The sequence below is a fragment of the Macaca thibetana genome, chromosome 1 (assembly GCF_024542745.1).
Source record: "Macaca thibetana thibetana isolate TM-01 chromosome 1, ASM2454274v1, whole genome shotgun sequence".
Lineage (NCBI taxonomy): Eukaryota > Metazoa > Chordata > Mammalia > Primates > Cercopithecidae > Macaca > Macaca thibetana.
Window position 1 is genome coordinate 40,144,917 of NC_065578.1, and position 14,665 is coordinate 40,159,581.

A 14,665-nucleotide genomic window follows, 5' to 3' on the forward strand; every position below is an offset into this window, starting at 1 on the left:
AGGGGTAAAAGGTAATAAAACTAAGCCCCAGACCTCTCAAGGGTAGGACAATCTCCTGCAGTGTTTCAGGGCTAAGAAGATATAAATTAGGTTCTCAATCCATGTCCAAAAAACAAGGATAAACCATAGGCACAATCCAGACGTAGTCTAACTCAATCCATAATTAGATTGAGGTGATCAGGTCCTATCCTATTAGTCTACCAGAGGAAAGGAAGAATTCTTTCTCATGGAAGATACCAGTTGGAGCCTCAACAGTTCTTTTAATATAAAATGTTTGGCATACTACAAAAATTATTAGACACAACAGAGTCAAAACAGTGTGGTAAGTAATCAAGAGAAAATATAGGCAATAGAAAGAGACCCATATATTATCCAAATAATGGAACACACACACAGATTTTTAAAAAAATCATAATTAAGATGTTAAAATGTAAAAAGATGAACAAAATATAAGATAGATAGTACCCACAGAAATATCTATAGAAAAATTAAATGGACATATTATAACTAAAAGATACAGTATTAGGAAGAACTCATTGCATAGATTTAAGGGCAGACAAGAGCCAACAGAAAGGATGGATAAACTTGATGAAAAAATAGAAAACATGCAAAATAAAGTACAGTGAGAAAATATGAAAAAATATTTTAGAGCATTAGAGATAAGTAAACACAGTCAATAGGTCCAAAATATGAGTGGCTGCAACCCCAGAGGGAGAAGACAGATAGAATGAAGAAAAAGCAATACATGAAAAGATAGCAGCAGGGACTTTATCTCTAACTAATGAAAGACATCAACCCACAGATTCAGTATGCTTATGGATTCAGCAATCCATAGTAGGAAAAATGCAAAGAAAACTATGCCAAAACACATAATTGTCAAACTGCTGAAAATACAAAAGATGAAATACAGATGAAATAAAAGACAGGGAGGAAATACAAAGATACATTTTAAAAAGCAGTCAGAGAGAAAAACAGCATTACAGGAGCAACAATAAGAGTGATAGCTGTCTCTTCAATAAAACTGTGTAAGCAAGAAGCAGTAGAATAGTATCTTTAAAGGGCTAAAAGAAACAGACTACCAAAGATAGAATTATACACCCAGTGAAAATATCCTTCAGAAATAAAGGTAAAATAACGAGATTTTTCAGATAATCAAAGCTGAGAGAATCTCACCAGCAGACCTAACTATGGAAAATGAAAAGGAAGTTCTTCAGGCTGAAGGAAAGTAATTCCAGATGGAAACATGAAACTACAGGAAGGATAAAGAACATAAGAAAGGGTAAACATGTGAGTTGATACAAAAGGATACTGATTATTTAAAACAATAAAAATGGCTTGTGCCATTTATAACATATGTATTAATAAGTTATATGACAGCAATAGCACAGAGGATGAAAGTGAAGAGTAAATGGAGCCAAATTTTGGTATGAATTTTGCATTATTTGGGAGTGTTTAGAGCACTTAAGGTAGATTTTAATAAGTCCAATATGCATATTTGCATAGGGCAATTAATTAAAGAATTATCAGTGATAAGAATGTATTACTAAAAAGCTAAGGGGAGAGAAGTAGAATAATAAAACATACTTGATTAATCCAAAAGAAGGCAAGAACAGAGGAATAAAGAAATAAGGAAGAACTTGGACAAATAGAAAACAAAAAAGCAAAATGCAAAATGTTGACTTAAACCCAAATAAATAATTATATTAAATAAAGGTGGATTAAGTAAAACAATCGGTAGGAATAAATGAAAAAACCAGACCAAAAAAAGAAACCTCAGAACTAGTTATATTTGTTTATAAGAGGGCCCCGAGATACAAAGACACTCAAAATATAAAAACACAGCAAGATAAAAGCAAACAGATGAAAATAATATACTCTATAAACACTAACCAAAAGAAAACTAATAACATGAATAACCAATTAACCAACCAATCTACCTGATACATATACCTAATAAATATAGAATATGCAGAGACAGTTTCATCATAGATCCATCAGACATTGGTAAGAGAACAGGATAGTATAAATAACTTTATGCCAATAAATACGAAAATTGAGATAAAACGCCACGCAAGACCAGCCTGGGCAACACTGTGAGACCCCATCTCTACAAAAACAAATGGTTACTCGAGAGGATCACTTGAGCCCAGTTCGAGGTTACAGTGAGCTATATTGCACCACTGCACTTGAGCCTGGATTATACAGTGGATACCTCATCTCTTAAAAAACAAAATAAAGCAAAAAAATACCACTGACACAAGAAAAAACAGAATATGAAAAGCCTCATATATAATTAAAAAATTGCAACTGCAATTAAAAATCTTTCCACAAAGAAAATCCCAGGCCTAAATGGCTTCACTGGTGAATTCTGGCAAATATTTAAAGAAGAAATAATAACAAATCTTGCAAAGTCTCTTTTGAAAAATAGAAGAGGGAACACTTCCCATTTCATTTTATAAGGCCAGCATAACCCCCATACCAAAACATGACAAAGATGTTACAAGAAAAAGAAAAAAAACTAGACTAATATCCCTCATGAACATAGATGCAAAATCTTTAACCAAGTATTTGTAAATTAAATCTAGCTCTCTCTATATATGTATATCAGATATATAATCCTATATATATATCATATCATAACATGTAGGATAATATATCATAACTAAGTGGGATTTATTCCAGAAATACAAAGGTTGTTTAACAATGGAAAATACAATCAGCTGAACACATACATTCACTAAATGAAAGAGAAAGCCCATATATCATCTCAATAGATGAAGAAAAAGCATTTGACAAAATTCAACACCCATTCATGATAAAAATTATCAATAAACTAGGAATAAAAGAGAATTTCCTTAGTCTAGATAAAGCCATCTATAAAAAAAACTATAACCAATAGTATTCTTAATGGTGAACTATTGAACACTTCTTATTGAATTATGGGATAAAACAAAATAACTACTATCACCACTTCTATTCGACATTGTATTGGAGGTCAATGCAATAAGGAAACGAAAAGAAATAAAATCTATAAATATAGATTGTAAGGGAAGAAGTGTTACTTGTACACAACATGATTGTTTATGTAAATATTCCTCCCTACAAGTCTACAAATCTATTAAAATAAAAAAATGAATTTGGAAAGGTCACTAGATACAAATCTAATATGTAAAAATCTAATGTATTTCTCTAAATAGCAACAATTTGAAAATTATTTAAAAATCCACAAAATACTTGATGTTATTTGAACATCAAGTATTCAGTGAAAGATGGGCAAGACATCTGCACTGAAAACTATAAAACATTGATAGGAGAAATTAAAGAAGATCTAGATACCACATGGCCATGAAGGGATGTTACATTCATAGATTGAAAGCGTTACCACTGTTAGGTGTCAACTCTCATCAAACTGATCTAGAGTCAATGCAATTCCAATCAAAATCTCAGCAGTTTCTAAAAAATGTGTGGTGTATGTATACAAATTGACAATTTAATTCTAAATTTTAATAGGAAATGCAAAGTCAATCTTCATGAATAACAGCAAAGCTGGAGAATGTGAATCATCAAACTGCAAGATTCATTATAAAGTTACAGTAATCTACACATATATTATTGGTTGGGCTTGGTGTCTCATGCCTATAACCCCAGCACTCTGGGAGACTGAGGCAGGAGGACTGCTTGAGGCCAGGAGTTTGAGACCAGCCTTGCAACATAGCATGACCCAGTCTCTACAAAATTTTTTAAAAAAATTAGCTGGGCATGGTGGCGCACACCTGTAGTCCCAGTGACTCTGGATACTGAGGTGGGAGGATTACTTAAGCCCTGGAGGTTACGGCTGCATCGAGCCATGATGGTGTCACTGCACTCTAGTGTACGTGACAGAACAGGACTGTCTTAAAAAAAAAAAAAAAGACATATATTATTGGTGCAAGGGTAGATGAATGAATCAACAGAGCAAAATAGAGAGTTCCAAAATTAACTACACATATATAGTCATCTGATTTATGATAAATGTGCCCTTGCAATTCTGTGGAGAGAAAAAATAGTCTTTTCAATAAAATTGTGGTGAGTCAAATAGGTATCCATATGGAAAAAAATTAAACTTGAATTCTGTTTCACACCAGATACGAAAATTAATGTGAAGGCTAAAACATCTAATTTCTAGAAGAAGACAAATGAGAATACCTTCAAAACTATGGGGGCAGACAAAGATTTATTAAAACAGGACACAAAAAGCATTAATTACCAGAGACTGAAGATTGATATATATGACCTCATTAAAACAAAATATTTCTCTTAATCAAAGGACAATATTAAGAAAATGAAAAAAATCCAGGAAGTGGGAAAAGATACACAAAACACATACATAAGAAAAATAATATCCAGAATATATAAAGAATGCCCAAAAATCAATAATGAAGACTGGGCAATTTAAAAAATGGATAAGACTTGATGAAGCACTTCACAAAAATGAGTATAATGGCAAATAAGCATACAAAAAGTTGTTGAATACTATTAGTAATACAGAAATGTAAATTAAAACTATGGGACACTATATCCCACCAAAACTGCTAAAATTTAAAGGACTGACAATATTGGTGAGGATGTGAAGCAACTAGAATTCAACATTGCTGGTGGGAATGTAAATCATTTTGACAAATTGCTTAGCTGTATATCCTATGACCCAACAATTCCACATCTCAGTATATACCCAAGAGAAGTGAGTGATATGACCACCAAAAGCCATGTGCTAGAATATTCACCATTGCATTTTTCATAAGAGGCAAAACTAGAAACAACCTAAAGGCCCAACAGATTTTTAAAATGTGGTATATTCATAAACGGGAATATTACAGAGAAATTAAAAAGAACAATTATTGTATGCAGCAATATGAATCTCACAGAAATAATGTTAGACAAAAGAAGCCAGAGTATGTATTTTATAATTATCTTTATATGAAGTCTGAAAACAGAAAAACTAATCTGTAGTGATAGTTTGATGGGTTGGGCAGGTGGGGTTTCAACCAAAAGGGAGAATAAGTGAGTCTTCTGGGGGTGTTGGAAATGAATCCAGCACCCTCTTATATCAATATAAAATAAACACAAACAAAAAAGACAAAAGATAGTGATGAACTGAAATCTTTGAAGAGAGTAATATTATTGGAGAAGATGAGAATTAGTTAGATTCAGAATACACTGGAAGAAAGAGCTGACATGACTGGATGTCAGTGAAAGAAAATCAGCAAAGACAAAACACAAAAGTATAAAATCATATCCAATGAAATAGAGGAGGGCTGGGCATGGTGGCTCACATCTGTAATCCCAGTACCCTGGGAGGCAGGAGGATCACTTGAGGCCAGGAGTTCAAGACCAGCTCGGGCAACATAGCGAGATCCTGTCTCTAGAAATTTTTTTTTTTAAATTAGCCAGAAGTGATGGCATGAACCTGTGTTCCCAGCTACTCAGAAGGCTGAGGTGGGAGGATCACTTGAGCCCAGGAGTTCAAGGCTGCAGCGAGCTGTGATCACACCACTGCATTACAGCCTGGGTGACAGTGAGACCCTGTTTGTATTAAAAAAATTTTTTTTTAAAAGAAAGAGAGGCGTCATAGATGATCCAATATTATTTGCTTAAGCAATTTGGAAGAAAATGATGCCATTTACTGGGATGTTAAACATTGGGAAAGAGAACCAACAGTTCAGTTTTTAAACATGTTTCTTATGAGATACTTGTTAGATATGGTATTAATCAATTTTCACACTGCTATAAAGACATACCTGAGACTTGTTAATTAATAAAGAGGTTTAATTGACTCACAGTTCCGTAATTGACTCACAGTTCTGCAGGGCTGGGGAGGTCTCAAGTAACTTACAATCATGGTGGAAGGGGAAGAAGCATGTCTTACGGTAGGTGAGAGAGAGAGTGGCGAGCGAAGGGGGAAGAGCCCCTTATAAAACCATCAGATCTTGTGAGAACTCACTATCACGAGACCAGCATGGGGGAACTGCCCCCATGATCTAATTACCTCCTACCAGATCTCTCTCTTTTTTTAAATGGCTTTATGCAGTTATCTTTAATCAGTTAAAATAAAAGTGTAAACATGTATATTATCTTTTATTTACCTATGTGATGACCTTAAATCAGTGCTCATTATTTCTTTGTGTGCATTCAAGCTACAATCTGGTGTCACTTTTCAGCCTAAAGAACTTTAGTATTAGGAAAGTCTGCTAGCAATACATGCTTTCAGTCTTTACCTGCATTTGCCTTTTTTCACCTGTACTTTGAGAGAGAATATGTTGGATATAAAATTCTCTGTTGACTGGTGTTCTTTGTTGTTCTTGTTTTTTGTTTTCTTTTAGTACTTTGAATGTCATCCCACTGCCTTCTGGTCTTGTTTCTGATCATAAGTAAGCCAGTAGTCATGTTGAGTATCTCATTTATATGATGAATCATTTTTCTCTTGCTGTTTTCAAGGTTTTCTCTTTGTTCTTGGCTTCTGACAATTTGACTATGGGGTAGCTCTCTGAGACATGTTTAATAATTTTTTTTTTTTTTTAATTTCTATAGGCTATTGGGGAACAGGTGGTGTTTGGTTACATAAGTAAGTTCTTTAGTGGTGATTTACAATATTTTGGTGCAACCATTACCAAAGCAGTATACGCTGCACTGTATTTGTACAATCTTTTATCCCTCATCCTCTTCCCACCCTTTACCCCTGAGTCTCCAAAGTCCATTGTGTTATTCTTATGCCTTTGCATCCTCATAGCTTAGCTCCCACTTATAAGTGAGAAATGATGTCTAGTTTTCCATTCCTGAGTTACTCCACTCAGAGTAATAGTCTCCAATCTCATCCAGGTCTCTGCAAATGCCATTAATTCCATTTTATGGCTGAGTAGTATTCAATCATATCTCTCTCTCTCCTCTCTCACAGTTTCTTTCTTTTTTTTTTTTTTTTCAGATAGAGTCTTGCTCTAACACCAGGCTGGAGTGCAGTGACGTGATCTTGGCTCATGGCAACCTCCACCTCCTGGGTTCAAGCGATTCTCCTGCCTCGGCCTCCCGAGTAGCTGGGACTACAGGTGTGTGCCACCATGCCTGGCTAATTTTTTGTATTTTTAGTAGAGATGGGGTTTCACCATATTAGCCAGGATGGTCTTGATCTCCTGACCTCGTGATCCACCTGCCTCGGCCTCCCAAGTGCTGGGATTACAGGCGTGAGCCACGGCGCCCGGCCCTATATCACAGTTTCTTTATTCGCTCATTGATTGATGGGCATTTGGGTTGGTTCCACGTTTTTGCAACTTTGAACTGTGTTGCTATAAACATGTGTGTGCCAATATCTTTCTTGTATAATGACTTCTATTCCTCTGGGTAGATATCCAGTAGTGGGATTGCTGCATTAAATGATAGTTCTACTTACAGTTCTTCAAGGAATCTCCACACTGTTTTCCATAGTGGTTGTACTAGTTTACATTCCCACCAGCAGTGTAGAAGTGTTCCCTGTTCACTGCATCCATGCCAACATCTACTATTTTTTGATTATGGCCATTCTTGCAGGAGTAAGGTGGTATCGCATTGTAGTTTTGATTTGCATTTCCCTGATCATTAGTGATGTTGAACATTTTTTCATGTATTTGTTGCCTATTTGTATATCTTCTTTTGAGAATTGTGTATTTATGTCCTTAGCCCACTTTTTGATGGTATTGTTTGCTTTTTTCTTTTTGATTTGAGTTCACTGTGGATTTTGGATATTAGTCCTCTGTCAGATGTACAGATTGTGAAGATTTTTTCCCACTCTGTGGGTTGTCTGTTTACTCTGCTGACTGTTCCTTTTGCCATGCAAAAGCTTGTTAGTTTAAGAAGTCCCAGCAATTTATCTTTGTTTTTATTGCATTGGCTTTTGGTTCTTAGTCATGAACTTCCTGCCTAAGCCAATGTCTAGAAGGGGTTTTCGAATGTTATCTTCTAAAATTTTCATAGTTTCAGGTCTTAGATTTAAGTCCTTAATCCATTTTGAGTTGATTTTTGTATAAGGTGAGAGATGAGGATCTGGTTTCATTCTCCTACATGTGGCTAGCCAATTATCCCAGCACCATATGTTGAAAAGGGTGTCCTTTCCCCACTTTATGTTTTTGTTTGCTTTGTCAAAGATCAGTTGGCTCTAAGTATTTGGATTTATTTCTGGGTTCCCTATTCTGTTCCATTGGTCTATGTCTCTATTTTTATACCAGTACCATGCTGTTTTGGTGACTATGGCCTTATAGTATAGTTTGAAATTAGGTAATGTAATGCCTCCAGATTTGTTCTTTTTGCTTAGTCTTGCTTGGATATGTGGGCTCTTTTTTGGTTCCATATGAATTTTAGAATTGTTTTTTCTAATTCTGTGAAGAATGATGGTGGTATTTTGATGGGAATTGCATTGGGTATTTGTAGATTGCTTTTGGCAGTATGGTCATTTTCACAATATTGACTCTACCCATCCATCAGCATGGGATGTGTTTCCATTTGTGTCGTCAATGATTTCTTTCAGCAGTGCTTTGTAGTTTTCCTTGTAGAGGTCTTTCACCTCCTTGTTAGGTATATTCCTAAGTATTTTATTTTATTTTGCAGCTACTGTAAAAGGGGTTGAGTACTTGATTTGATTCTCAACTTGGTCGCTGTTGGTGTACAGAAAAGCTACTGATTTGTGTACATTAATTTTGTACCTGGAAACTTTGCTGAATTCTTTTATCAGTTGTAGGAGCTTTCTGGAGGAGTCTTTAGGGTTTTTGAGGTAAACGATCCTATAGTCAGTAAACAGTGACAGTCTGACTTCCTCTTTACTGATATGGATGCCCTTTATTTCTTTCTCTTGTCTGATTGCTCTGCCTAGGACTTCCAGTGCTATGTTGAAGAGAAGTGGTGAGAGTGGGCATCCTTTTCTTGTTTCAGTTCTCAGCAGGAATGTTTTCAACTTTTCCCTATTCAGTATTATGTTGGCTGTGGGCTTTTAATAGATGGCTTTTATTACATACATCTCTTGTATGCCAATTTTGCTGGGAGTTTTAATCATAAAAAGATACTAGATTTGTCAAATGCTTTTCCTGCATCTATTGAGATGATCATGTGATTTTTGTTATTCTGTTTATGTGGCGTATCACATTTATTGACTCACATATGTTAAACCATCCCTGCATTAATGTTATGAAACCTACTTGATCATGGTGGACTATCTTTTTGATATGTTGTTGGATTTGGTTAGCTAGTGCTTTGTTAAGAATTTTAGCATTTATGTTCATCAGGGATACTGGTTGGTCTGTAGTTTTCTTTTTTAGTTATATCCTTTCCTGGTTTTGGTATTAGGATGATTTTGGCTTCACAGAATGAATTAGTGAGGGTTCCCTCTTTTTCTATCTTGTGGAGTAGTGTCAATAGGATTCACACCAATTCTGAACATCTGGTAGAATTCTGCTGTGAATCCGTCTGGTCGTGGACTTTTTTTGGCTGGTAATTTTAAAATTACCATTTTAATCTTGCTGCTTGTTACTGGTCTGTTCAGGGTACCTAATTCTTCCTGATTTAAGCTTGGAGGGTTGTATCTACCCAGGAATTTATCCATCTCTTCTAGGTTTTCTAGTTTATGTATGTAAAGGTGTTCATAGTAGCCTTGAATGACCTTTTGTATTTCTGTAGTGTCAGCTGTAATATCTCCCGTTTTGTTTCTTACTGAACTTATTTGGATTTTCTCTCTTCTTGCTAATGGTCTATCAATTTTATTTATCTTTTCAAACAACCAGCTTTTTGTTTCATTTATTTATTTATTTTTTTGCAACACAATCTGGTTTATTCTGCCTTGGCAGGGTGGTCCTGAGAGTGGCGGATGCCACCCTGTCCTGGGCTGAGGGAGGCCCCAAGGGCCAGTTAAGGCCAATAGTGGGAGAAGTCGGGGGCTGCAGCCCCTGGAATGTGGTGAAGCCAGGTCGAGGCCTGGAGGCAGTTGTGGTATGCTGGGGCAGGGTGAAAGGCAGTGGACTGGGACCAGGCCAGTGATATAGGGCTGAGGACCTAGGCCACATGGTCACATGACACAGAACATGAAACACAGGCACAGGGCTCACAGTAAGCACCTGGACAAGTGGGCACAGGGTCACAGGCCAGATGCACACCCAGCCATGGCTGGGCCAGACATTGGGACACAGTGGTGGTGTCACACAGAGACCACAGGGAGGACACGGCACTATGGAACACATGGATTTGACAGCCACAATGCAGAGACCAGGCCACAGAGCTTGAGGGACATGGCAAGGGGCCTTTTGGCACTACTGCACTGAAATCATGTGAGACAAGGGTGTTGGGGCACTCTGGAGGTGCCTGGGGTGGTTCCTTTGAGGGCCTCTAGGCTTCGTATGTCTTCCACACTTTGTTGAGCAGTTTTACCACCTCATCATAGATGATAAACACTATGGCCACATTCAGGACAACCCAGCCCAGGCAGGAACAGTGCCCTTGTAGAATGCCTTGAGCCCTCCTTCCTCAGGATCTGCAAGCCACAGTCCCATGTGTTCCAGTATTTGTGCACCTCCAGGCCCTGCATCTTGGTCTTAATCACGTCCAGAGGAGTGTTTCCAAAGACACTGGCTGCACCCACAATAGCTCTGAAGACCCCAGTGATCAGCAGGTTCATGGGCTTGTTGAGGTTGTTCCCTCGGTACCAGTTGCACAGGGAGATCATGACAAAGAAGCAGACAGCCTGGTTCGAGCCCTGCTTCAGCATGGTGGCTGTGAGGTCCTGGTACGTTCCCTTCAGCCCTTGTTCCCACACAATCTCCCTAACCGCATGGAAGAATCCTGTGTACTTGGGGTTTGGGGAGGTCTGGTTGTGGTTGAACTTCACCTTGATGGTCTCCGTGGGGCACACGACTTCCATGGCCCCTGGCCATGCTGGCTCCTGGGCCACAGAGCAGCTCGTGCGTGCTGTCCAGCTGTCCCTGGGCATCCTGCATGTGGTTGCTGAGGAACGCAAACATTCCAAACCTGACGGCTGCCTTGGGGATGGAGCTGCAGAGGTGGGAGCTGAGGCCACAGTATAGGCCCAGGGCACCATGGCTGTGGACCATCTGCTGCACGCAGTCCCCAGTGCCCCGGTACTGTGGCAGGTGCAAGTGTTCATCCAGATGCAGCTGCGTCTTCACGTATTGGTGGGGAAGGTGATGCAGATGTCAATGCCGCCCGCCAGGCCAACTGCCAGGATCGCCTCCCCTGGGTGTGTCAGTTTGGCCTTCCCGGACACAGGCTCAGCGGCCACCAGAGCATGCAGGGTGTGGCCATGGCGGGTGGGAGGTAGGGGCTCATTTATCTTTTGTACAGTTTATTTTGTTTCAACTTGATTTAGTTCTGCTCTGATCTTGGTTATTTCCTTTCTTCTGCTGGGTTTGGGTTTGTTCTTGTTTCTCTAGTTCCTTGAGGTATGACCTTAGATTGTCTGTGCTCTTTCAGACTTTTTGCTGTAGGCGTTTAGGGCTATGAACTTTCCTCTTAGCATCACCTTTGCTGTGTCCAGAGGTTTTGACAGGTTGTGTCACTATTGTCATTCAGTTCGAAGAATTATTTAATTTTCATCTTGATTTCATTTTTAACTCAATGATCATTCAAGAGCAGGTTATTGAATTTCCATGTATTTGTGTGGTTTTGAAGGTTCCTTTTGGAATTGATTTCCTGTTTTATTTAACTGTGGTCTGCGAGAGTGCTTGATATAATTTCAATTTTCTTAAATTTATTGAGGCTCGTTTTGTGGCCTTCCATATGCTCTATCTTGGAGAAAGTTCCATGTGCTGTATTCTGTGGCTATTGGATGGAATGTTCCATATATATTTGTTAAATCCATTTGTTTCAGGGTATAGTTTAAATCCATTGTTTCTTTCTTGACTTTCTGTCTTGATGACCCGTCTAGTGCTGTCAGTGGAGTACTGAAGTCCCCCACTATTACTGTGTTGCTGTCTATCTTATTTCTTAGGTCTATTAGTATTAGGCTGTTTTCACGCTGCTGATAAAGACATACCCAAGACTGGGAAGATAAAGAGGTTTAATTGGACTCACAGATCCTCATGGCTGGGGAGGCCTCAGAATCGTGGTGGAGGCAAAAGGCACTTCTTACATGGTGGCGCAAGAGAAAATGAGGAAGATGCAAAAGCGAAAACCTCTGATAAAACCATTAGATCTTGTGAGACTTATTCACTACCACAAGAACAGTATGGGGAAACCGCCCCCATGATTCAAATTATCTCCCACTGGGCCCCTCCCACAATACACGGGAATTATGGGAGTACAATTCAGGATGAGATTTGGGTGGGGACACAGATCCAAACTATATCATCCCACCCGAGGCCCTCCAAATCTCATGTCCTCACATTTCAAAACCAATCATGCCTTCCCAACAATCCCCCAAAGGCTTATCTCATTTCAGCATTAACCCAAAAGTCCACAGTCCAAAGTCTCATCTGAGACAAGGCAAGTCCATTCCACCTATGAGCTTATAAAATCAACAGCAAGCTAGTTACTTCCTAGATACAATGGGGTACAGGTATTGGATAAACACAGCCATTCCAAATGGGAGAAACTGACCAAAACAAAGGGGTTACGGGGCCAATGCAAGTCTGAAATCCAGCAGGGCAGTCAAATTTTAAAGCTCCAAAATGATCCCCTTTGACTCCAGGTCTCACATCCAGGTCATGCTGATGCAAGAGGTGGGTTCCCATGGTCTTGAGCAGCTCCACCTCTGTAGTTTTGCAGGGTACAGCCTCCCTCCCAGCTGCGTTCATGGGCTGGCATTGAGTGTCTGTGTCTTTTCCAGGCAAACGGTGCGAGCTGTCGGTGGATCTACCATTCTGGAGTCTGGAGGACAGTGGCCCTCTTCTCACAGCTCCACTAGGCGGTACCCCAGTAGGGACTCTGTGGCAGCTCTGACCCCACATTTCTCTTCTGCACTTCTCTAGCAGAAGTTATCTATGAGTGCCCCACCCCTGAAGCAAACTTCTGTGTGGGCATTCAGGTGTTTCCACACATCTTCTGAAATCTAGGTGGAGGTTCCCATACCCCGATTCTTGACTTTTCTGTACTTGCAGGCTCAACACCATGTGGAAGCTGCCAAAGCTTGGGGCTTGCACTTCTGAAGTCATGGCTTGAGCTCTACATTGGCTCCTTTCAGCCATGGCTGGAGCAGCTAACACAGGGCACCAAGTCCCTAGGCTGCACACAGCATGGGGACCCTGGGCTTGGGCCAGGAAACCATTTTCTCCTAGGCCTCTGGGCCTGTGAAGGGGAGGGGCTGGGATGAAGGGAGGGGAGGGGCTGGGATGAAGGGAGGGGAGGGGCTGGGATGGGAAGGGCTGTTTTAAAGACCTCTGACATGGCCTGGAGACATTTTCCCCATTGTCTTGGGGATTAACATTTGGCTTCTCGTTACTTATGCAAATTTCTGCAGCAAGCTTGAATTTCTCCTTGAAAATGGGTTTTTCTTTTCTATCACATTGTCAAGCTGCAAATTTTCCAAACTTTTATGCTCTTTTTCCTTTATAAAGTGGAATGCCTTTAACAGCACCCGTCACCTCTTTTTTTTTTTTTTTTTTTTTTTTTGAGACAGAGTCTTGCTCTGTCACCCGGGCTGGATTGCAATGGCATGATCTTGGATCACTGCAACCTCTGCCTCCTGGGTTCAAGTGATTCTCCTGCCTCAGCCTCCCAAGTAGCTGGGACTACAGGCACGTGCCACCACGCCCAGCTTTGTATTTTTATTAGAGACAGGGTTTCACCATATCTGAGACCACCATATTGGCCAAGCTGGTCTCAAACCCCTGACCTTGTGGTCCGCCCGTCTCAGCCTCCCCAAAGTGCTGGGATTATAGGAGCAAGTCACTGTGCCCAGCCTCCAGGTCACCTCTTCCAAAGTGCTGGGATTACAGGCATAAGCCACTGCGCCCAGCCTCCAGGTCACCTCTTGGAATGCTTTGCCGCTTAGAAATTTTTCCACCAGATACCCTAAATCATCTCTCTCAAGTTCAAATTTCCACAAATCTCTAGGGCAGGGGCAAATTGCTGCCAGTCTCTTTGCTAAAACATAACAAGAGTCACCTTTGCTCCAGTTCCCAACAAGTTTCTCATTTTTATCTGAGACCACCTCAGCCTGGACCTTATTGTCCATATTGCTATCAGGTTTTTGGTCAAAGCCATTTAACAAGTTTCTAGGAAGTTCCAAAATTCCCCACATTTTCCTGTCTTCTTCTGAGCCCTTCAAACTGTTCCAACCGCTGCCTGTTACCCAGTTCCAAAGTTGCTTCCATATTTTTGGGTATCTTTTCAGCAGCACCCCACACTACCGGTGCCAATTTACTGTATTAGTCCATCTTGACAGTGGTGATAAAGACATACCCGAGACTGGGAAGAAAAAGAGGTTTACCGGCACTGACAGTTCCACATGGCTGGGGAGGCCTCAGAATCATGGTGGGAAGCGAAAGGCACTTATTACATGGCAGCAGCAAGAGAAAATAAGGAAGATGCAAAAGTGGAAACCGCTGATAAAATCATCAGCTCTTGTGAGACTTGTTCACTACCATGAGAACAATATGGCGGAACCACCCCATGATTCAAATTATCTCCCACCAGGTCCCTCCCACAACATGTGGGAGTTATG

At 39.8% G+C, this 14,665-nt stretch overlaps 2 protein-coding genes across 15 annotated transcripts in view; both read right to left on the bottom strand.

The window, feature by feature from the left end:
* SCMH1 (Scm polycomb group protein homolog 1) overlaps positions 1–14,665 on the bottom strand; it is a 221,711-nt gene that overhangs the window by 49,452 nt on the left and 157,594 nt on the right. The gene's annotated exons all lie outside the window — the stretch shown is intronic.
* Positions 4,431–13,914, bottom strand: LOC126960804 (tricarboxylate transport protein, mitochondrial-like). Its single transcript, XM_050800471.1, has one exon. It carries the CDS (start codon positions 11,147–11,149, stop codon positions 10,424–10,426), a length of 726 nt encoding a protein of 241 aa, XP_050656428.1. The 5' UTR covers positions 11,150–13,914; the 3' UTR covers positions 4,431–10,423.